At 37.1% G+C, this 24,236-nt stretch overlaps 4 protein-coding genes across 7 annotated transcripts in view; 1 reads left to right on the plus strand and 3 right to left on the minus strand.

Annotated features, from left to right (window-relative positions):
• Positions 1-146: 146 nt before the first annotated feature.
• Positions 147-3,757, minus strand: pank2 (pantothenate kinase 2). 2 transcript variants are annotated; one of them, XM_073873087.1, is made up of 7 exons: positions 3,550-3,757; positions 2,684-3,036; positions 2,344-2,591; positions 2,080-2,256; positions 1,771-1,894; positions 1,393-1,518; positions 147-1,303 (listed from the first exon to the last, which is right to left on the minus strand). In XM_073873087.1, exons 1-7 carry the CDS (start codon positions 3,755-3,757, stop codon positions 1,253-1,255), a joined length of 1,287 nt encoding a protein of 428 aa, XP_073729188.1. In that variant the 3' UTR covers positions 147-1,252. The 2 variants fall into 2 exon arrangements, with proteins under 2 accessions (XP_073729188.1, XP_073729189.1); XM_073873088.1 differs by having other exon boundaries at positions 3,521-3,643.
• Positions 3,758-3,842: 85 nt separating this feature from the next.
• rab11fip5a (RAB11 family interacting protein 5a (class I)) overlaps positions 3,843-24,236 on the plus strand; it is a 43,409-nt gene continuing 23,015 nt past the window's right edge. For 2 of the 3 annotated variants that reach the window (XM_055171249.2, XM_055171252.2), the window contains exon 1: positions 3,843-3,981. In XM_055171249.2, the coding sequence (XP_055027224.2) occupies positions 3,926-3,981 (56 nt within the window). In that variant the 5' untranslated portion in view covers positions 3,843-3,925. Of the gene's footprint in view, positions 3,982-4,042; positions 4,074-24,236 lie in introns of those variants that run through there. The other variant, XM_055171251.2, reaches the window with a different exon arrangement.
• mavs (mitochondrial antiviral signaling protein) lies at positions 4,065-9,963 on the minus strand. The gene is made up of 5 exons (XM_055171253.2): positions 9,821-9,963; positions 7,133-7,262; positions 6,848-7,028; positions 6,125-6,768; positions 4,065-6,030 (listed from the first exon to the last, which is right to left on the minus strand). Exons 2-5 carry the CDS (start codon positions 7,253-7,255, stop codon positions 5,251-5,253), a joined length of 1,728 nt encoding a protein of 575 aa, XP_055027228.2. The 5' UTR covers positions 7,256-7,262; positions 9,821-9,963; the 3' UTR covers positions 4,065-5,250.
• Positions 11,046-12,496, minus strand: LOC129416830 (G-protein coupled receptor 151). Its single transcript, XM_055171258.2, has one exon. The coding sequence runs from the start codon at positions 12,419-12,421 to the stop codon at positions 11,255-11,257; it is 1,167 nt and encodes a 388-aa protein (XP_055027233.2). The 5' UTR covers positions 12,422-12,496; the 3' UTR covers positions 11,046-11,254.

Here is a 24,236-nt window from a genome sequence, read left to right on the forward strand (position 1 = left end):
CAACTTCTCACTAGTCAAATTTTATTTAATTCATTTCAAATAGATTAAGCCTAAAATGTAAATGCAACAAAGAATTGTAAAATTGTGGTTGAAGAAAATAATCAAATATCAATCAAAATGTATTTCTGTGTGTGTCTTGACAAAGGAACAAGGAGGCTTTTATTGTACTTTATACGTTTTATTACAAAATAAAACTGCATTTCATTTATAAAAGGTACAAAGTAGTTTTGCTAAAGAACACAACCTAAAAGCTTAAGCAGCCCTACTTTTATCAAAGCACTTTCAATGTACTGTTTATTCTTTTTAGAAAAGTTTAAAGCTTTAGTTCTCCCTCATAACATTCAAAAAAGCTTGGTGGTCCCTGGTCCCTTTTTTGTAAAATGCTGGCAAGTAACACAACACATTTTTTTTACAACCACAATGTAAGCTAAGAGGTCTGAGTGGAGGTTATCCATAATATTCAGACTCCGAAAAAGTGCTATTTTTATGCTACAAAAAATTATATATTTACTCATCAGTAAACAAAACAATAAAATAAAAAAATGACTTTCACCATAACAAATAAAGAATTTCCAAGGCACTCGAATTAAAAGTTAAAAAGCCTTTAATTCATCATGGCATAATCTTGCAAAAAAAAGTGACAAATACACCTACGCATTGTGGCTTAAAAGCTTTTGTCAGGGTGATGAATTAAAGGCTTTTTAACTTTTCCACACCATTCGGGAGCCTTGGGAATTTTCCATTTATTGAGGTGAAGCATTCCTTACATTCAAAAAAGCACCAGATTAGGAATTTACTCCCCGTGCTGCACTTTTTTTGCATTCTTTGCATTGATGACTATCACCATAACCTGTTTTGCTGTATGGTACAATATCAATCTTTACTAAATCCTGTCAAGAAAAAAATAGTACAGTATGACAGCTGACAGATTTTAGCATAACAAATGCAACGGATGCTGATCAGGTCTAAAAAAATAAAGTTGATATAAGTCAGACCTTACTGGCTTTTTTCCTTTATAAGCTTTCAATTTAGCTGATTGTTGGGTTCACAAACATGTAACTAAAGGCTATAAGAAGCCATTTATTAAGTTAGCAACAATACCCAACACAGTGGTATTGGCATATGATTTATCCCAACTTTTACAAGACAGATAACATAACATTGACATATAATAGGTGTTACACACAGAAAGTTCTTTGGTTTTTATATATTTGGAGTTTTGGTTAAGCCATCAACTAAGAAAATAGATAGATCAAGATGGGTTTGCTAACTCCAAAAGTGCTCCAACCGCACCAAAATATCCCTGAAAAACAGTGGAAAAGACAGTGGTTATGGGTGAATTGTCTACGTATTGTTTCAGCGTTATGCAGTGAGCGATTTAAAAAAACAAACCTCATGTCTGAGAAATAGAGCTTTGAGTTGTCCTTTGCTCCAGTAGTCCAAAGCATAAGCCAGCAACTTCATGGATAGTGTGTTCACTCGCAGAAAGTTTCCAACAAACACCACTCTTTCAATATTCTAAATTAAAAAGAAACTCGTAATGAGCGATTACACTGTAAACAACTCAACTTTAAACAGGTGCATGATCCAAAGAGCTGCCTGACCCCTGGTCTCTCATAGCCCTGTACAATGCTGCTTGATCCAGATTCCACAAGGCAGCACCGTAAAGAGGCTGAGAGACAAGGGCATGACTTAAATGAAGGCAGGGATACAAAATATTGCTTTACAGTGTAGCACCGACCTTATAATGTGAATTTACACATAATGTACCTCATTAAGTGCACACATGCGGGTGATTGAGCCAATGTTGTTTGTAATGGTGACGAGTGTAGCTCTAGCCAGATCCTCTTTAGAGACTGAGTCTCGCTTCTCTTTGCACATCATGTTCCCAAAACTATGAAAAACACAAGTTGCATACTAAACGGACAAATGTGCGTTATGTTGCATAATTCACAGGCTTATCATAAAATGCTATTTTATAATCTGAGTCACAAGAATTCAATGGGGCAATTTCCCGAACTGGGCTTAAGCCTTGTCCCTGTCCGGGAAACCGCCACAATAACACTTATGTGACTATACCTGGAGGCAACAGCCCATGCTGGCAAGCCAAATCTTTCATAGTCTCCACCATAGATTTCCCTGACTAGTTTATCTACACGTGTACTCTCCCCTTCGGAGGCCATTGCCAACGCGTCCTCAAAAGTGGAGCATCCCGTTAACAGGCAACACAGCCCAAGGAATGTACCACCACCAAGGCTGTGGGAAGGAGAGTGTGAGAAATGAGACAGATCTAGATATCAGTTACTAGATATAAACGCAATATACATTCAAGCCATAACCAACCTAGTTCCAGTGACCCGCTTGTAGTTTTCTTTGGAGTATACAGCCAATATGCTAACCCCTGAGCCAATGTTAACCAGCAGCAGAGGAAAAGGACAGTTCTCCAGGTTGTAAGCTTTTTGCTCACAACGCTCTGGATCAGTCGGGTTCTCAAAGTAGTAACATTCAGATGGACCACTTGAGACCATGTACAACACCCCCCTGATCAGGCAGTCCAGCTCGTCCATCTTCAAAAGCTGCAGATTGGCCATCTTAAAGAGAGACACATGAAATAAGACTGATCATATAAACTGAACGAGTGCAGCCAAAGAAAATGGAAATAATTATGTGGACTTGGACACACCGTACGAAAGTCATCTTCAAACTTAAATGCGCCACCTCCAGTGGCACAAAGAGTGGTATGTAAGCTGGAGAAGTGCTTGTCTCGGCCCATCTGCAGGAAGGCGGGCAGCTCATGAGTGGGAAAGCGGATGAAGTGCAGGTTGCCCTTGCGACCCCAAAGAGTGAGATCCGAGAGCTCCAGGTGGACATCTCGAATACCCGTTTTGCCATAGGCAGTGTGTGAGGTGAGGTAACGACGGATGCTTTTCAGACTCTCCACCTCCTCCTGTTCTTCTTCTGCTGTAATGTCTTTCGGCTCAAAGTAGACCAGCTTCACCAATGTGCCGCCAATGTCCATACCAAACCATGGAAAAGCTGGGTGCGAATAACAGAATATAAAATGAATGAGAAGAAACTCTAGGCTTTAGGATAATACATTATATTATAGAAATGAGTGGCTAGCTTGTATTAATTGTATTATTAATGTAATGTTTAATATATAAATTGACATCACAATATTCACCATTATAAAATAAACCATTGTTTAATTATTGTAAAAGTGTAATGTTGTTACGCAGATTAATTATTTGTATAACAAGAATTTTACTACTAATATCCTTATTAAGCAACAGAATCTGTAGTAAAATCATTACTAATTTTCGTAAGGAATATTTTGTTTGCTCAATTTAAATCATTTAAATGCATGCCTTTATTTTGCGGGAACTATGTTTTTGATCGGAAGACGAAATGGACAACAGCAAAGAAAAATATATTTTAATCAAATAGTTTCATTAAGCATTTGTTTATTTATCACTATCGATCGATTCATTGCGGTCATCAGCTCCGTTAACCCCGTCACCTAGCGCCACAACAAGATGGTTCACCTACGCGGCCTGTTCTTTTTCAGCGAATCGAGCCTCATCATCACCGGAGTCGATTTTGCTACTCGCGTCTCTCTGAGGGCACCGCCGTCGGCCGCTGCGCCGTTAGCACTCGGTGTAGCAGTGATGCTACAAGCCGCCTCAGGCTTTGATCGAGAATCTTCTTGCTCCTCCGCACATCCCTTGCCGTCACAGGGGCAGCCGTTCAACTCCATTGGTATTTGATGATTAGCTCAATTATCTGCATGGACTGTTAGGTAGAAAAATTACAGTTAACGAATACAGACACATTATCAGTATTAAAAAACTGTCATTCACGGTTCTATAAAATGTTTACGTCGCTGTGTTTACAACGGGAGAACAGTTACTCGACTGGCCAATGAATGCGCTTCTCCCGTCATCTGGAAAAGCAACGAGCCAGTCAGCTTTCAAGTTCGAGGTGAGTCATTGATGACGTTCTCTTTTCCGCCAGAAGATGGCGCGATTTACATACGTTCATAAACAAAGTCGGAGTCACAAAACTACATGAAGGTCAGTTTATTTTAAAATAAATTTCTGGAAATCAGTAAGTCAGAAATATACATGACCGGTACACGTACTTTAGCAACAGTTAAGTCACAGCAGAAAATATAGTCAGAGGTCATACTTTCCAACGTGAAACAATAACGGTTAACAGTCCCACAAAATGTTTTAAAGATCAGTAGTAACATTACTAACTTACATGCAGTTCATTTAAAACAGATATGCAAGCATACATTTTTAATTTCATACCACACCAAATGCTGTAAAAAGCATAGACAAAGTGTAAAAGTGCTGCTTAGGATAAAAGACTACCCCACAAAAAATCATACACATATATTCAATTTAAATGTACACATAATTCATTCAAACTATGTTTATACACAATCACATGACTTATGTTTTACTCTCTTCATTATGATTAAAATATCAATGAAGAGTTTGGTTCCAAAACCAGATAACGTTTTTTTTTCAAAACATGTTTATTATTTTGTTATCGTGTTTTTATTGTGCTACTTAGCTGTATTTTTGTTATGAAAACTTAAATCAAAACAAACCAACTGCAGTGTGATATCAATTGGAATGCACAATAAAAAAACTACAGATTTTTGATCTGTTTTTGAGTTAAATGATTTTGGAACCAAACTCTTCATATGTAGAAAGAATATTACATCAAATCAAATCTAAAGTGCGATTTTTTGGACACAGCAACCCTTTCTTTATTTGTGAAAGTGAATTGTGAATTCAAAAATGTATCCTCCACTAACATGACACTTGTACCCCATTCATTGGTTGTGTTTGCAGTCCATCTTTACAGCTACCCCATTTAAAGGCATTAACAAAAAACATTCGATTTTTGTTGGCAGTGGATAGCCACCTGTGTACCGTTTCATCCTGTTGGACAGTCTCAAACGGGCTGAATTGTAAGAGAAAGTGTGCATACCGGTCAGCGAAAGAATGCACAAAAATATTCAAAATGTGTTGCAGAGCAAACATTAAGTCTTCTTTACAGAGGTGTTAAAGATGGCAATATGAGCCAGAAATGTGCAAGAAGGGTTAGGTTCATATGGCGTGCCACACAGAATGTATTCTTGCGACCTCTCATAACAAACTGAAAAGCCAATGACAAATGTGAGTTACGTATGGGTTTAGAAGACTTGGTATATAGCTTTAAAATGAATCAAAAGACTTAATGCTTGATTTTCCAGGCACAGAAAAGACCAATGCCTAAAACAGCAGCAGCGGTAAGGTAGACTTTGTTTATTTGGCCGGTTGTCTGGCCCTCTTCTCTCTTATTAACTGACGTACTGGCATTTGATTCTTGCCCTTGGTGGTTAAAAGTGGGTGACTTCTCATGTTCTGATGGTCTGACGGCATTTTGTCCAGAGAGCTTCCGAGGATATACATTTTCATTGTTTCCGTAATTCAGGGCTGGCTGGTCCTCACGCGTGACCATGCTATGTTGGGAATTTGCCGATAACCCATATGGATTGTCTGTATTACGCAGCATGCTTAGTGGTTGACCGTTCAAATTTTCTGCAGGTGGTTCCTCAGCGAAGTGAATTACGTTGGACAGTACTCCTGTTTGACTTTGACACAAAGATTCATAGTGGTCCTCCTCCGGCTGGTTAGTAGATGAGGGAGCATCATGTTGTGGTGGGATATTTTGGTGTAAGGACTGAGAGGCAGAGTCCACACGAAGATCAGGGCTTTCAATGATTGTAGAAAAAGACCCATTGCCGGATCGCCCAGCACAACTAGATCTCTCGCTGATCTCCAGATCACTTGAAACCGTTGAACAAGGCTCCTCTGTCAAGACAGAAGGTGGTTGAACTTGAAGGATGCCAGGCTTACTGAAATATTCTTCATTGATGGAACCAGCATGGGAAGAAGAGGTTGCCGGCGCTGTTCTGTTGGTAGTTATTTGGGCTGTGCCTGGCAATTCAGCAGTGTTGGTTCTCTGAGCAATCTGCAAAGAAAACATAAGATTAAGCCACAGAAAATAACAAACTAATGGCTGAGAATGATGTTTTAACCTCAAAATATTCTGGCTTGAGCATTACCTCATTTGCAGTTCGGTTGGAGCATTCCTCTGGTTCCTTGTTCAAAGGAGGAGTGGTTTCTTGGACAGGGAGACTGTCAGAAGTCTCTTCGACTGCTAATGGCACCTTGCTATTCTCTGGTGTTTGGGAACTCTGGGTGGAGTCGGGGTTTGTAATTTGGCTTTGAAATGTGCTGGTGGGCGATGCTTGGGCACTGCCTTCAGTTAAGGATATGGTGGTTTGGACATCTGGGGTGTTTATAATAGGTATCTGGTTCCCAGTTGCTGCACTATGGGTTCGAGATTCATTTTCCTGAACATCTGAAGTCACTTCGGATGGTGAGATATCAGCAGGGGGATGTGCTTGGGAAGAAACCACAACTGGAGGTGCAATTTCAGATGGTTCAGGAGAGGCGGCTGGAGCAGGGATATTAACTTGCTCAGGTCGTGTATCTTGAACTTGAAGAGTTGGTACTTGGGGTGCAGTGTTGGTAGGCGCAACCGTCTGTGCTGGAGCATCCACTGAAAGTGGAGTCAGACCAAGAGGAGTGTTCACCGGGACTTTATGAATAGTAACTGTAGTTACTTTTGCAGTAGCAGCGGCGGTGGAATCAGAAGCAGGAGCTTGAACAGGTGGTGATTGGGGTGCAACAGTAGCAGCTGCATCTAAAGACACAACAAAGAAAAATGGATTTAGAAAATTGCTTTTAACAAAAGGTGGTCTACTACACCAGAAAGCTCTTACTTGTCCTTCCCCTGATTCTGTCATACTCAACACTGAGCTCATCAGCCAGTTTGTAGTGTTCACACATCCGGAGCGCTTCAATGAACTCATCAGGCCAGTTCTCTCGCCTGCGCAGGTTGTCCATAAGCATCTGCACTGCTTGGTAGTTTCCATGACTATCTTTTTTGGTTTCGACATCCTCCTGCAGAATTAAAATATTTCAGGTGTATAAGTGGGATTTAATGTATTGTCACTCTTGTGTATCTGCAACAGTGATGTTATAGTTGTGGTGTGGGATTTCCTTACCCTATCAGTGAGTGTGAGGCATGGCAAGTGAGGCAAGATCTCTTTCACTTTGATTAGTGATGCATACTGAGCCAGTTTCTTCCTGATCACCTCATTATAAAGCCGGTCACTTGCGTATGTCATTTTAGCCCTTAAAAGGGGAAAAGTGATAAAACACAAGTAATTAAATATAAACTGGACATTAGTACCAGTTTATTAGTACCTTGGCAAAACGTTTTGATATTAAATTTATGAAGTGAAAGCCTATAAAATCGTGTAAGATATAATTTCCCTTGTTTCTTATAAGAATACACCCAGCTAAAGAATGTGCAGTCTGTAAATGTGATTGCATCATTTCAAATACATCCTTCAGAACTGCAAGATGAGGGAAGCTTTTAAAGTGAAAGTAAAAACTGGGATATGATTGTTGAGGTTGGGGAAACTTTTAAGTTTCCCTTCAGAGATAATAGGAAGGAAGTTGCTTACAACAGGAAAATTGCATTTGAGTTGCAATCTTTGAAGCGAAACTTAAAGGTAGTTCACCCAAAAATCATTTTCTCATTTTTTTTTCTAAACCTTTATGAGTTTCTTTATTCTGTTGAACACAAAAGAAGATATTTTGATAAATGATGGTAAGCAAGCACACAGTCGATGGTACCCACTGAATTCCATCGCATTTATTTTTCCTACTATGGAAGTCAATGGTGACCATCAACTGTGTGCTTACCATCGTTTAACAAAATATCTTCTTTTGTGTTCATCGTAAAATATAAATTCATACAGGTTTAGAACAACATAAGGATGAGAAAATGACAGAATTTTCATTTTTGAGTGAACTATCCCTTTAAAGTGCTGCAGGGTCAACATGAGCCATTTGGTCAGACAGACAAAATTCTTTATGTGGTAAGGATGTGCAAGATGTAAAAAAGGCTTTGCAACATTTATGCAACCATTCTCATCTGAACTGAGGATGCAATTTTCCACATTTTTCTATTAGAGCATTTGCTCAGAATTCCCCTCACATTCCTCTAAATTCTTAGCAAATTCCCATCTAAAAGGGGAAATCCCTATCTATCACATTACAGTTGTGACTACATGAAATACCACTGACAGGGTGAATACTTTAGTGTCAGTGCATCTAGAACTGATGTGAACTGGATGTTACCCTGTTGGATAAAAAAAATTAATGATCTCCAAACTTCAAGGCAGAAAACTGCTGTTCTACAACCATTCACTACACTGTACTCATTCCCCCTTTCCTCAAAGTGTATGTGTTACACATATATACTGTATGTCTGTATCTATTGGAGGAAAATAATGTATAACACAGCGGAATGTAAAAGGCAGGTGAGGAGCTGCTCTTCTTTGCTCTGCAACAGTAAAGCCTTTTTCTTAGTAAAGCGTTTAGTTTTGTATTTCTCAGTCTGCACATTATATTTTACCTTCTACATTTTGTCAGATTACAGCTTTTTGAACTGCCAAGTAAGCAATAAGGATTTCACGATTTATATTTGTCAGAAGTCTTTTTAAGCACTTATGCGAAAGCTCTCAAATTTCTTCATGAGAAACATAAATTCAATCAAGTGTGTCCGAACATTTGACCGGCATTGCATATTCATGGCCTTTAAAGCAAGTTCAACCAAGCAAGAACATACTAAAATAAGCACATGACCCTGGCCTTACTTTGGACATGGTAAAGTGAGGTCCACTAGGAACAAATCACCAAAGTCTGTTTAAATAGACTCCAGGTCAGTTATTATAATATGTTGTCAGTCAATGATGGTGTGGCTCATCTCAGTTACGATTCATAGAGCTTGCTGAATTATTCAAGACACGTCTCTCAAAGGTCAACCACCAAACAATTTCTGGAAACGAGCCATAAATTATTATCTGTAATATTACATGGCAACAGACACGTGATGGTCCACTCGCTTTCCAAAGTAACACAGGTATCGTGCTGTCATTCCTTTATGAGCTATTGTGTAGCTAATCACGTCCAAAACCACTCACAGTTTCTAATAAATGTTTAAAGCACTCATTTGAGGTCACGATGACAGACTGGTAATTGGCTTCTGTTCAAGGAAACTGGCAAACCTGCTCACAACTGGAATGTCCTCCAAACGACCCAAACATGTTACTGTAAAAATTTTACAGTTTTAGCTGGTTTAAGGTGGCGGTAGCTGGTTTAAGCTGGTCCTCCCGACCTGGCAAACCTGGTCAAGGCGGTTGTCTTCCAGCCTGACCAGTTTAAAAAGTGACCATCTAGACCAGCCTGCTACACCAACTAAAGCCAGGCTGGGAGTCCAGCTTATGCTGGTTTTTGCAGTAGGCCATTGATTAACAGCAAATCCAAAATGTCTGACACAATCAATGAGCATATCCCAAAATCTCATAAACAGCAAAACCGTCCTAAAGATCTTACAAACCATGTGCAAATTATCTGAGTATTAACAACAATCTTGTCCTACTAAAGTGAGAAAAACACGATTCATGATTAGAAAACAATACAAATACAATTCAGTTGTTAAATTATTGTGTTTTGCGTTTTATTACATTTCATTGTAACGCGTATTAATATGTTCGTCATAAAGTGGTCACCCATACAAAAGCGTGGCCTAATGCAACAAACATATACGTACGACAAATGTACCATACAATAAACTCACAAAACAATAATAACATCGTAAAATATAATGTATTTTAATTTACCCTCTGGAGGAAGGTCAGTCTTTGCTGTTCGTTGGGGATCGTACTACTTTTTAGTTTCGGTTTGTCCTTCTTCCGCTCGGTATTTAAAGCTCTTTTACGTCATCACGCTCGCTGTCTTTTCATTGGATAACACTTTGAATTGTGTATCACTTTAGGTTACAATGTAAACGTCGTTGAATGTTACAAGAATTCCCCCTCACTGAAGAATTTTAAACGATTTGTCTGGTATTTTAACTGTTTTTAAAATATAGTTTGCAGGTGTGGTGATGGCATACGTCAGCCTGTTGGGTCATGTAAGTACAGTAGAAAAGTTCAACTCTTGTCGTAGATATTAAATACCTACAGCTCTCGTTAACATACCACTGCAGTTGTAAAGTCTGATAAAGATGCCACTAATAGCCTATATAAACTTGTAAATCATGTCAGACGCGAAAGAGGGCACGCCTCTTATATAGAAATAAGCACAGCAAACGTGTTTTTTTCTGGAAAAAACATAACAAACGTAGTATTGGATAAACAATGATATGAAAATCTAAACCAAACAAAAATATACTACTTTACTAAACTAGCATTATTATAAAATGTTCATTATTCATAACAGAATAGTTGATTCTGATTGGTTTACAGCTGTGGTCGTGTTTGTTTGATCTAGTTTATTGCTAGATGACAATGATATAGGGATGATTAAAAAATATTTGATGTGTACTTTAACCCCAAAGGCCAGAAGATGACGTTGTTTACAAAATATTTCGTGTATCGTTTCTCTCCAATGGCCGCTAGATGGCATTGTTTTAAAAGCATCGCTTGCAAAGTGCATCTGAAGGTAAAATCATGGGCACTAATAAAATAAGGTCACCATGATGTTTTAAATAAGATGCATTCTTGGATCAACTAAAGTCCTAAACCCTATCAAAAATAAATAAGTTGGTAATAATAATGGTACAAGCCCAAATCCTAGTCTGAGACTTACCTTTAACAATGACTAAGTCTAATAAATTTAAACAACAGTGTATCCAAGAACATTTCTATACTTTCAGTATAAATTATTATCTATTTCTATTATTTTAAATAAATAGTGCTTGCATTTGGGCTGTAGTCTATATATTTAAACTAAAATGCTACTAAACAAATTTAATAACTACACATTATCATCATTTGTAAAATATACTTTTATTTTTACAGATGAAACATTTCTAAACATAAACTATACATCAAAAATATAATATACAAACCAGAAGCAGATTCAATACCATCTCTGCGTGTCATGCATCTTCACCTTATTTAAAAATATATACATTTTGGGCCTTTTTTGTAATTACTCAGGGCAAACTTAAAATGTACATGCATTAAATCCATACATGGCTATACTGCAGGGTGACTTGCCTCACCATATTAGGAAAGTGTTAATTAAAATGATGACACAGAGTTGAGAGTTTAAAGTTCAACGTTGCATTGATTCAGTCGTTCCCATGGTAACGGATCCCCATCCTCTATGACTGTAGTGTTTCGCCTTTCGCTCCAAAAGTGCTCGAGATCCGGGAGAGTTTGACATGCCGCGTCTGAATGTCTCTCAGTTTTGCACAGCGTGACGCATGCACGCTCATCCAGCATCTTCGTAACCACTGCGCGCATCTCTTCGCCGTTACCCTTCAGCCTGTGTTTGGCACCTCGACAAGCTAACAGGGAACACAAACTACTTAGACTTTCTCTGAGTGGGACGTGCATTGTGAGAAGGATTGCCGGACAGAATGCGCTAGATAGGTAAACGCACACTTGACCAAAGACCAGCAAGCCAGCTGGAGGTTTGCATCGTTCGCCAGAGCGGTGACGCACCCAAACCCAAAAGGCCCACTCGGGCAGCATCATGAGCGCGTTCATGGCGGTGATGCTCAAGTACAGCAATGGACTTTCATACTGGCGCGCCACAAGAGTCTCCTCGTGCGCACTAGGTTTGATGTGGAAGATGGTCCTGATGTGGCACGCAGTGGAGAGGATGATGGGGAGAACATATATGGCCATCGGTAATATTTTACTATACAAACGCATTGCATCTTGAGAGTAAGTTGGTAATTCAGAGACACACAGACTGATATTTCCATCTTCTTTTAACCTGGATAACAAAATATCAGGAATTGGAAAAACCAGCGCAACCGTCCATATTACCACTAAGGTTACCAAAACGTGCTTGGGACGGAAACGCGAGTGTTCTTCGGGATTGGAGGAAAAGTTATGGCGTGCTTGGTTCGCTGCTAACAGTGTATAAGCTTTGACCGCCAAACAGCTATGCTGGATCCACTCTGTAGTTGTGCAAGCCGTTAGCCCCAGTGTCCAAGTGCGCTTGTAGTATGTCAGGGCGCGCACGGGAGCGCACAGACTGAGTATTAACAAGTCAGTTGCGCTCAAGTTGCCGAGCATCACATATGCCTCAGATGCTCTCTGGCTGGTAAAAATGTAGATTAAAACCACAAGCACCAAAACATTCCCTCCGATTCCAATCCCACTGATCGTACCGATAACGGCTGGTAGGATTATAGAGGTATCTTCACCTTCTAACTGTTGAATTCCACCATCGAAACTCAAAAATGAGCTGTTCACTGCCATGTCGAGTGCCAAGACGTAATCCAGTAGAGGAACTGTTTTAAAGAAGGCTACTTTGATATGTATGAAACGGGCACTTTGTTGTGCAGACCTCGTATTTGCTCACGCTTGACTGAAGATGCGTTATTTTGAGATGCCATTTACTACGTCATTATAGCTGGGGGGAAATGCAAACCCAGATTTATCTATTGTAGTTTTTTTAAACGTAGTTGCAATGGAGTTTTCCTTTATCTTGCTAGCTTGACGTCAACTTGCAGTTTGAAAAGACATAAAAAATGCCTAAAAATTCGTTCTGAACTTTAAAATTGTGACCCATGTTGATAAAAATACAAATAAAATGTTGATAATTTTCAAAAAATATAGATGTGCGTGTCAGATATGCGTTAGTTTTGCAGAATAGAAAATAATAGTGCACAAAACCAATAGTCAATATGGGGGTGGATCTGGAAACCCTTAAGTGATAAAATGGCCACTAAATGTGACTGTTAAGTGTATATGATTTGTGCCAGAACCCACGTGTGTGTTGTTGTGCACATTTTTATATTTATTTCAGTTGTATTCAGACAGAAAAGCATCCTGCAGTCTGTCCTACTTTTAGGCCAGTGTATACGTGATTTCCTCAGAGTGCCCTTGGGTTTATTTCTGTGATTTCCAACAACAAAGAGAGCGTAATATAAAATGTATGTTTAATGTGGAAAGGACAGCTGGGGGAGGATATTTGTGACCTTCTCAGAGAATTTCCAGGATGGTGAAAGTAATGATTTTACTTCAGGGTCCAGGAATCTGCTTTTAAAGAAAACCTATACACAAATACACACACGCTCTCTTGTTCTCTGTCTCTCTGCTTTTCACTGGTGCTTTTAGACAAACATGTGTTTAAATGCCCATGGGATATTACAAATCTTTTATATAAACAGTGTAAAAATAATTTTCATGGAGTTAAAAATGTTTGCAACTCTACTGGAGATCATGTAGCAGTTTTTCATGTGCATTTTATAATATCATCTCTGAAACAAACCTATAGTATGACTGGCGTCTTAACCAATAAGATGATAATTGCAACCCACTACTGGTATATTTAACTTATAAATGACAAATCAAAACCCTTATCTCTGACATGTTCTGGCTGTCGAATACTAGTGGGTAGGCCTACATTTCAACTGATCCCAAAAACATCACAAAGCTAAGAGATAGTGCAAACATTACAGTATGCAACACATTACACAGTTTGAGGAAAATCTGCAGTCTGTCCCGAATTCTCACCTAAGGCCTGATGTATTCTGGGATTGGCTGCCGAGCTTCTTGTCAGTCTACATAGGATAAACTATACGATTTTAAACTAAATGTTTCATAATTAATGAATGATTGAGTATACAATTCCTGCAGTTGGCAATTTGGGTGTTTTAAATACATGTTAATGAACTAAAATATCCTGTGACATATGTGAACTTGCACTCCATTTTTCTTTTTGGCCACTGTTCTGCAGTTAATTTGAAAACTTTTCCTATTATTAAATCAAGATAATAGGAACAAACTTAACAACTATGGAGTTGGAGCAATGAATACCAATTTATTAAGAACAAAAGCATAAGGTTACACAAAGCAACAATCACTTTTTCAATATTTGGTATTTACTGCCCCTTATGAATTTTAATAAAATGAGTATGATATCCAGAAGAGGGCAGCAAAGTCCAAAAAGCCATAAGAAAAAACTTTAAACCATTTTTAAAAATAATGTACCTTAACACAATTAATAATATATTTATGAATAATAATTTAATTATGATGGTTGTGAAATTATTTTGGAGATTTAATTGGAGGGGTCATTGACTTACCGTCCTCTGGGAGAGATTCATGATTTATGAATGTTAATGGGATGGCTCTGAGGTGTCACACTTAATTTTGTTTTTGTAAAATAATGTTCTGTCTACAAATAGCTTACCCATTTTTCTGTTCACCCAAATTCTACATTTAGGTAGAAAACAATTAAGCTTAAAGTTGTAAAAAAAAAAAACTTTACACACACACACACACACACACACACACACACACAATTGAATTGTAGAATATGTTTAATCTTTTTAAGGTTAATTTTACTTTTATGCATACAATGCCCGCAATAATCTCTACGGTCATCTATGGCGGTAATCAAAAGCGCGCTGGCCGTAGGCCGGGATTTCTCCCACGAATCAAAGCCGAAATAAGTCACATCACCACATAACAAACCGGTGACCCTGACCACCTCTAAACTAAGCAACAAAAATTGGCCGACATTAAAAAAGGTGAAAAATAAATAGCTCAATTGGGAAGAGATTGAGAATAAATAGAAACCATTGTAGATAACGCATGCACTATTTGCTCATCTATTTAACATTCATTGAATTGAATAATCCGACTTTATTATCGTAAGTACTCTGCATATGTACTATGAATATGCTAATTCATATTTGCTGGAAGCATTTCATGGCTTAATAATTTTTTTTTCATCAATATAGCTATGCACATCTCCTCCTCACATAGATGCACAACACTGCATAAACAGTAAGCCAAAGAAAGAGAGCATTAGGCTATAACAGATTTGTAAGGAGGGGAGTATAGCCTATTCATTTTCCTCAACTATCTTCTGATTGCCTCTGTTCTAGTCATTTCTTGCTAGTCGCCCGAGGCCAAGCAAGTTACATTTCAATCAGTGCATTCATTGAAAAGCCATTACCCAAAACTAGACGCTAAAGGCATGACGTCATGGACGCGCGTTAATTGGCTGTCACTTTGCATACGAAGGACGCACTTGCCCTCGGCCAAATAGCCCTTTTATCCTTTTCTTTTACGGAAAAATAATGGACAATTTATCAGTAATCTAAAGCTTGAAATATTAACAAGTTAAATGTCATTTCCTGCGCTCCACTGTGTTAATACTTTCCTGTTGCTTTTTGCCCTTAAGCACTCTGTTAACGCTTTGAATATTCGCTGCTTTACACCTTCTTTTCTATAAAACTGAACCTTTTAATGAACTATTGGCACCTTATGTGGTAACCAAGCTTTACTCTAAGCTATTTTCCATGTTTATCATTCTGTGATACCATAATGTAAACATATCATTTATTTTTAATAATAATAATAATAATAATAATAATAGTAATAATAATGAATTGTTTAACATCCTATCAACTGTGCTTAATACACGCCATGTACAGTTTAGCATTAGAGGTTATTTAAAAAATGTGATATAATGTGGATGCAGAAGACAATATGAGGCTTCTTAAATATTGGGTGGCATTGCATAAATAAATGTATGGCATTTAAACCACACTGTAAAAAACTTTGCTGCCTTAATTTTTTATTAATCACCTGACACTATTATAACTTATAAAATATAGTTGAAATAAGTCAACTTCATTTTATAAGTTGTAGCAACTAATCTCTTGGCAAGATAAATAATAAGTTGAAATGACTTGTAAATCTGAGTTGAATAAACAAAACTTTAAGGCAGTAAATATTTTTTTACAGTGCACTATCAGTGTTATGGAGCAAAAAATGTACACAGAATTTAGCTTAACTAGCCTATAGGATGTGTGTGTTTAGCATGGCACATAAAAAGCCAAAGTTTTCGTCAAGGTAGGCGCATCTGGTGAAAGCATCAAAGTTGATGTTGCAAAATGTGTTATATCAATATAACCAAACACATAATATAGGTCCATTATTGTTTAACAAACGGTGATGCTATATGATAATTTTAGATTACAATCATAAACACTATCTTGATAACACTAACAGCTATTCTCTCTGTGGTCATCAGATTACACAGTAAAAAAAATCGAATGTCACTGTTAGATAGGTTAATGACGTCTGGCATTCAAAGAGCAAGCGGATCTATCGCTAGTGACCTGTTTGAGCTCAAATCAATCAGCAGTCAAGGGCGAAGACCAAAACAGTGGCAGACACACAGTTCATTCAGATTAAGACAGCAGGGTTTAAGACAGTGGTCATGGGCAACAATGTTTATAAATGCACTTAAATCCGTTTGATTAATGCAGAGAGATCTTTGCCTTTGGCTTTGACACGATGCACAGACTGCAAGAGATGATGGCCTCCAACTAAACAAATAAACAAATTGCATGGCTAAACCTGCAGATGCTGTTCGATTAGCTTTTGAATTTATGGTGTATGTACGTATCTAAGTCAGGACCAACATCAGAGGCCATACAATACAAATGTTTATGGATACAACACAAGTACATTTGTAAGAAGAAATCAGATTTTAGTAGCTTATTTCCATGTTATGAAAATTAATGCTCATTCTATTATTGTTATTGTTTAGATCAAATGGCATATTGTGTTCTTTGGACAATTAATTTCAGCACAAAAGGAAAATATTTTCAGTGACAGTTTTATTGGTTATTAAAAACACACCCGATTGTTGCTAAAAGAAAACACAACAGCCATTATAGTTAAAATAGATATTAAAAGAGAGAGAGGGGATGTAAAGACAATAAAGACAACACAAATTTTATTAAAAAAAAAAAATCCACCTGCATTCATGTAACTTTCAGACAGTTTTATTGCCAAGTGCTTCATACAAAACATCTTCATATCACAGCTAAAAGATCTCACTCTAAGTGACAAATAATCTTTAACAGTTTCATGATCCGATTTTCATGTTCATCCCTTGACCTTGCCGTGACCATGGCAATAGACATTGAAACAGAGATGTGTGTGTGCTTTGTGTTTACAATGATCTCTCTTTATACACACAGACAACTCACACATAAATGCACACAGATGGCCAGAGGGATCAATATATGATGTTTGTGGGGACGTGCCACCCATGATCATGACCACAGACCCCGTGACCTTTGATCTGTGCCCCTAACCTGTTCAAATGTGTCTGCTCATTGTGGTATCCAATCACAATAGACTTCAAGATCAAACCCAAGTGTCTGTTTACCTTATCTAAGCTTTTAGATAAACACTGATGATCACTGACAGATTGGACCATTATAATTCAAACACGGGACGCACATTCAAACTCCACATCACAGCAAAGCGAATTGAGTCTGTAATCTTTCAGTCTTTGTCATTTCGTGATTGAAATTAATTGGGTATATTCTAAAGAGACATCTGTCATCATAAACTAATGCATAGATACTTACTCATTTGGAAAAGTGTGCATAAAAACCTGTAATTCATACTTGCACCTCACTTTAACAGCTTTCTTTTAGTAGCTAGTCTGGATTGCTGGGAAGAACACTTGCAATTTTCGGTTCTTTTTCTCCTATTGTCACTTACTTTAACAAAGATATATTATAAAAAGATATATCACTGCTACGGTTAAATGGCTCCTTCCAGTTAAAAGAACCAATTATTAATCGGTAAAGACTGGGGAGGCTTATACAGCTAAAACAACTTCGAATAAAGGTGTTTTTTTACACAATTGGAACTTAAGAACAAAAGTTATGGTATGTCAGATTTAATTGTTGGTTAGAAATATGTTGTTTAATTGTGACTTTAGCATGTGAGTTTAGAGACTGTCTTTGTTTATTCGAGCAAATTTAGTCTTAGATTTAGAATTTAATCTCGCATGACTAAAATAACTGCTGGAGCATTGCAAAGATGCCAGCCAAGCCGCGTGACTTTCCTAAAGAGACTTTGACTTTAATTTATTAGTTAGAATAGTTAGAATCTAAAAGTTCACTCTTTTCACATCTGGACATGATGTTGACACTCTCAGCAACTTTCAGTGGGTCACAAAGGGCCTAAGCAACAAAAATGTCTTCTATAGAGAGCATGCTGGGGTCATATATAGTTAGTGACTGTGTGTCTTGTGTAATACTCTATTACTTTTCAATTACAGAAACCAGAGAGTGTTGTAGCATGGGATGGGTTGTAACACCATAAATCAATATAAAATTAACTAGGGGTGATATGTGTCATGATATCACCTAAGGTGACAGTAGAAGTTGTAAATGTAAAAATATGTGAAAAATATAATGGATTTACACACACGCACGCACGCACACACACACACACACACACATACACGCGCGCGCGCGCACACACACGCACACACACACACACACACACACACACACACACACACACACACACACAGATTATAGTTTAGATTTTTGTTTATTCTAGATTTGTTTTTCCTTTTCATTGCTGCTTTGAATTTTTTTTCTTAGGCTATATGTAACTTTTGATAACCTTGTAACCTTTTCATTTGAAAAGTTTAAAATGAAACATTTAGGTTTAAAAAGTAGATTTTCGAACAACTGCTTGTAGAAGATAAAGTGTCAGTATTTTAGTTACAGTTTTTACCAATTGCTTACACACTTTTTCAAAACTAAGTCTCCTTTTTTCAAAACTCTACACACAATTCTCAAAACTGCACACACAAAATGCAAAGTAGCTCACAACTCCTTCAAAATCAACACTGCATTCAAAATGCCACAAACACATGTCAGAATCAAGCATTTGCATCAAATGGCAAACACTTCTTTCATACATTTTTGGATGTATCATGTAAACACTACAGTTCTAAATCTAAAGCTCTTTGGTCTTTCATAGGCTTATATATACACTTATCTACACTTCAATACAATGTTCTACAGTGAAAGTAATCTGCTGAGAGGGGTAACAAGTACACCGGAAACGCCAAAGCAATGTAGAAACAGAAAATATTTATAAGGCCAAACATTTCTTTTGTATACATTAGCATACAACAAAACTATAAACATGTAAACCAAAAGTATATTCTTTACAGTATAGAATATAGTAAATTGTGTGTGGGGTCCCGGTACAGAAATTGGCAGGGGGGGGTGCAGATTCTGACATTTGACCTATTTATAGGCCTATCTATACTACTGTAAGGTAAAGCAGTGATTGGTTAGTGATCAGTTAAGCATATAGTGTTTGCACATGTGAGAAGTGTGTCTGTGTGACCTGGTGAATAAGTTTAGCATTTTGATTGGTTGTGTTTGGAAAAGGAAAGCAAGTGACTTCCTCATAGATCTTTGTGTTTTAGGAAGAGAATTGTGTGGAGTGTTTTGAAAAAAAGTGTTTTATGCAATTGAAAACTGAGTCAAAGGCTGAGAAATAGCTTATTGTTTTGAAGATTTGTGAGGTTGTTTTGCACTTTGAGTGAGAGGTTTCAAAAATCGTGTGACATGAAAAGATTTTGTGTGTAAGCAATTGTAAAAAAAAAACTGTAAATAGCACAAAATGCACAAAGACAAAAACAATTTGTAATTTGTTCCTACCCGGTCTACCCTGAGATTAACAAATGTGCAGTTTTATTACTGAACCAGATCTTACCAGATGAGGGCAATACATCCTCTCTGTATATGCTGAAACATGTCTGGATATTTAATGCATTCAGATTTATTGTCTTGATATGCGCCTGGGACTGAATAATACGTTTTAACAAGGCTAATGGCATAAAGATCAAGATCATGGATCCCTTGTTGAATTACATGATAATGAATTAAGTAAAAAAAATTACATTTCTCTATTTAAGAGATTCTGATTAATTTTTTTAATCATTATGTTAACAATTAATTGTTTTTTAAGAAATAATTTTGAAATATGCTGTTGCATTTGGTAATGCTATAGGTAATCTGATCGCTTTTTGAGTTAATTTGGTTTCTCTCTTTAGCGGATGATTGACACAAGAGGTTACAAGTGACGCTTGTTCCCACAAGATGCTTCCGCGCGCAGTTTAGCGGATAATTGAATTGTAAAACGAGTTAAACCGCTCAAAGAAAATCTTGATGCCTTTGGTTTGTAAGTCGACACCGTGAATAAGCCCCACAACACAGAAAAGCACAGCGTGCAGCCAGCTGCGTCAAACAAGTGTGCGCTCATTCACTATACAGACGCCAGACTATTATGGCCACGAGGCGCGTCTATAATCTTATGAGCTGTTTTGACAGGATAAGATCCGTCTGACCAGGATCTTACACTGAACATTATTAATCGTCTCGCTTAGGGATTTCAAAAATCTATTTTCCCAACACACAACCAAGCCATATATGACAGAACCAACAATAGTAGGCTACAATAAGACACAGACCTTCACTTTCTAATCTTTACGCTTTTCTGTACTTTTCCATTACCTTAATATTCACCTTAGCTGTTTAGATAAAGAAAAAATATTTTATTTCTGACTTATTAAACAGTAATTCCCATTCCCAGGTAATTGCATTTTTATATAATGAATGTTTTGGATATATTACATTTTCTATTATTGGAAGTTTGAGTGACAGGCCGAGTGTCAGTCACAGCTGTTCAGAGCACAGTGTTTGGTAGTAGATTGAATTGGGTTGTGCATGTTTAGAAGAGTAAGGAATTTCATTATAGTGCCACTCTGTGCTCCTGATCCCTGATTAAGGATCTAATTACTCAGTTTAGACTGTAAGTGGTCTATTTGCACTTTGGTGCTGGAAGTGAACCCTTTCCAGATTTTTGTGTTGTGTGTGTGATGTTTTTCTTGGCCCAAATAACAGTGAATGTCAGCTGCAGTATTGTGTCTCCACTAGCACGTGTGCTCAAATGTGTAGTGTGTATTTGATGAATGTCGGGACAGTGCATGTGAGGGATGTATGTGGCTTGTGGAATGAGATATAGATATAGTTGGCTTCAGTTTCTGATGTGAAGTGCAGATAATGAGAAGCTCATAAAACTGTGATTCACATTGTACACCTAAGAATAGATAGTTAATTAGGTCTGAAGAAAGACGTTGTCATTAGCGGGGAAACTTATTTATTTATTTTTTATTTTTTTATTATTTTTTCATCACTGAGAAAACTGGGATTATAAGATATGAGAATGTAGTATGAAAGTGTTTTTCATTTTCTTTGTAAACGTTCGTTTTTCTATTATCTCTTGTAATGAAGACTAAATTAATTGGAAGCTTAAATTCATCTGAGTTCATATTTGTTGCTCAAATTATGACCTAGGCTTTATTGACACCTGGCACTGTAGTTTCAGATAAAGTCCTGCAGGGGCTCCCACAACAAAAAGTCACATAAAGGGAGAGAAAAAAAAGGAAGTAAGTTGTGGTTTATTTGTCAGACCACTCCCCACATGTGAGATAGGGATGCTATTTTAATGTAGACTTCATGTGTCAAAGGGCTTTCAGTGCATGACTGACCTGATTAACATCTCTTCAAAAGCCTTGCTTAAATATCTAAGATCATGCTGTTTGGGTAGGGGACGTAAGACATGATCGATTGATAAATAGGTACTTTATTAATCCCTCTGGGGAAATTGGTTCGCATGAGCAGCCAAGCATAACAAACAAAACAAAAAAATGCAAAGAGTATCAAAAAAGTACAGATATGCAATAGAATTTACAATGTGCAATACACACTGCACAAAATATACACAGAATGTACTCTGAATAAGGTCATTTATTGACCTCAAAGAAATGTTAATTATGGTTTTCCTTTATTTTTAGAATTTGACTAAACAGAATTTTGTGTAAAATAACATTTTAAAGGGGCCATGGCATAAAAATATGACTTTTTCCATGCTTAAGTGCTATGATTGGATCCCCAGTGCTTCTATCAATCTAGAAAATGTGAAAAAGATCAACCCAGTAACTTAGTTTTGGTAAACCATTCTCTACAAGCACATATAAAAATAGGTTGTTAAAATTTGGCTCTCCTTATGATGTCATAAGGAGCTCTTATTAAAATAATACCGCCCCTTAATCTGCACTATGCAACCACAGCACTGCCATTTAGTGCAATTGAGTTTTAATCGCAAAAACCACCATCATTGTGATCAGTGTTTGAATTTCATCAGATCATTTGCATTTTAAAAGACACACCCAAAACAGCACATTTTTGCACACACCTACAAAGTGGCAATTTTAACATGCTGTATTCAATTATCTGTGGGGTATTTTGAACTAAAACTTCACATATGTGCTCTGGGGACACCAAAGATTTATGTGACATCTTAAAAAAGTCTTGTGCCTTGGCCCCTTTAAGCAAAATCTGGAAATTGTCCAGCCCGATTTCCAAAATCTGTTCTCATCATTTAAAAAAAAAATATTACATAAAAGAGAAAGGGTGATTTATAAGACGAAATATAGGACATTTTCAGTCTTGTAAGTACATGTTTTATCTTCTGTTTATAAATTATAAAATTTATATGTCCATAATCATTTTCAGTGTCCTGTTGTGTTGTGCCCTCTTATGAAAGATAATAAGCGTAGTAATTATTAAATATTTCCTTTTTTCATGTTCACACCACAGTCACATCTTCTTTATACAATTAAACTATAAAGTTTTATCCAAATGTTGATGCTAACAAGGTTCATGTCTGTGTTCAACCCACAGTAACTACCAGTTTTGTGGGTAACGCATTACAAGTATGTGAATTACTTAATAATATTACTTTTCTGAAGTAATGAGTAAAGTAACGCATTATTTTATAAATGTACACATTAATAATTGAGTTACTTTTTAAAAAAAAAGTAATGCAAGTTACTTTTCAGTTTAATTCATTAGATAAAATAATAATGTACTAAATTAAACTGAACGTAGTCATGTAGCATAATGGACTCCATGGGTGTGCGCCTGAGCAGGAACAGTTTAGAAATGGAGATGGCAGGCCAGAGCTTGAAATTTTTTTGATAGAAATATGCAATTTCTGAAGGAAGAACTTCTCTGTGATAGAAAAACACCTGCAAGGCCTGAAAGATCAAACTTCAGCCAAATAAGAAAAAGTAACTTAAAAGTAATGTAAGTATTTCTTTCCATGAAAAGGAACTAAGTATTGCAATTAGTTACTTTTTGGGGGAGTAACTTAATATTGTAATGCATTACTTTTAAAATTAACTTTCCCCACTGGTAACCACTACAGTAACTATCACGGCACTTCTCTTTGACAAAACCATTAAAGGAACAGTATGTAGGATTGTGGCCAAAACTGGTACTGCAATCACAAAACTTGTGGCTAAAACTGGTACTGCAATCACACAACTGGTGGCCAATACAAAACATGACAACATAAACATCAGTTGAGGGCTGCAACTCCACTTTTTAAATGAAAATATCCTGGCCAGACCACTGTTGTCAGTGATATAAGTTTTTGAAATGAAAATTATTTCTTAATGTCTATTGACATATGAGGGCCATTTTATGATTAATTTATATCAATTTCTTACATACTGTTCCTTTAACCAATTTCATAAGCCTATTTTCAGAGGGTCTGTTGAGCAATAAATTACTATTGAACAGGAAAAAAACAAGAAATAAGACAGGCCTTCCTGGTTTTGTCAAATAAGAGATACTTTATTGTTGAATCTGGGAAAACGTTTCAATCAACCAATCAGATTTGGGGGATAAGTTTAAAGTTATGTAAAGTTTAGGTACGTGTAATTTATCTGGTTTTAGGGTTAAGTTTGATCATATTTGGGGTGGGGATAGTTTTAAAACAATCTATGTTGGTGGAAAATCTCTCATTGGCAAAATCAGTTCGAGCAGATTATCTTACCTCTCACGCAGTGTTCATACATGTCTGCAATGTTTTGACAAACTTAAAAAACGCTTAGGCTACAAGTCTTAAAATTGCTTCATACCACCGTACATTGACGGTCTAAACGGTTTAGTCTAGTTGTTAAAAAAAATCTGCCCTGTCACACGTTCATAACATCTCCCTGTTAAAGCCTCGCGCATCTGTAGGTGTGTTCGAATAGATGCGGCGCTGCGCATACTGTTATGACATCAGAGTTCCGCGAGAGCAAATCAAAAGCTGCGCTCCTGAATCGCTCTCGCGGTCCTTTGATGTCACAAGCCGATCAGTCTGC

This window comes from Misgurnus anguillicaudatus, chromosome 11 (assembly GCF_027580225.2).
Source record: "Misgurnus anguillicaudatus chromosome 11, ASM2758022v2, whole genome shotgun sequence".
NCBI classification, from domain to species: Eukaryota; Metazoa; Chordata; class Actinopteri; order Cypriniformes; family Cobitidae; genus Misgurnus; species Misgurnus anguillicaudatus.

Excerpts from the sequence above, each read along its gene's own strand:
- pank2 (XM_073873087.1), bottom strand. The coding sequence starts at position 3,757 with ATGGAGTTGAACGGCTGCCCCTGTGACGGCAAGGGATGTGCGGAGGAG. Across the intron at positions 1,519-1,770 it reads GCATGTGTGCACTTAATGAG|AATATTGAAAGAGTGGTGTT; the intron begins GTACATTATGTG and ends TTTTTAATTTAG. Across the intron at positions 1,304-1,392 it reads CTCTATTTCTCAGACATGAG|GGATATTTTGGTGCGGTTGG; the intron begins GTTTGTTTTTTT and ends ACTGTTTTTCAG.
- mavs (XM_055171253.2), bottom strand. The coding sequence starts at position 7,255 with ATGACATACGCAAGTGACCGGCTTTATAATGAGGTGATCAGGAAGAAA. Across the intron at positions 7,029-7,132 it reads GCCTCACACTCACTGATAGG|GAGGATGTCGAAACCAAAAA; the intron begins GTAAGGAAATCC and ends TTAATTCTGCAG. Across the intron at positions 6,031-6,124 it reads CCAACCGAACTGCAAATGAG|ATTGCTCAGAGAACCAACAC; the intron begins GTAATGCTCAAG and ends TTTTCTTTGCAG.
- LOC129416830 (XM_055171258.2), bottom strand. The coding sequence starts at position 12,421 with ATGGCAGTGAACAGCTCATTTTTGAGTTTCGATGGTGGAATTCAACAG.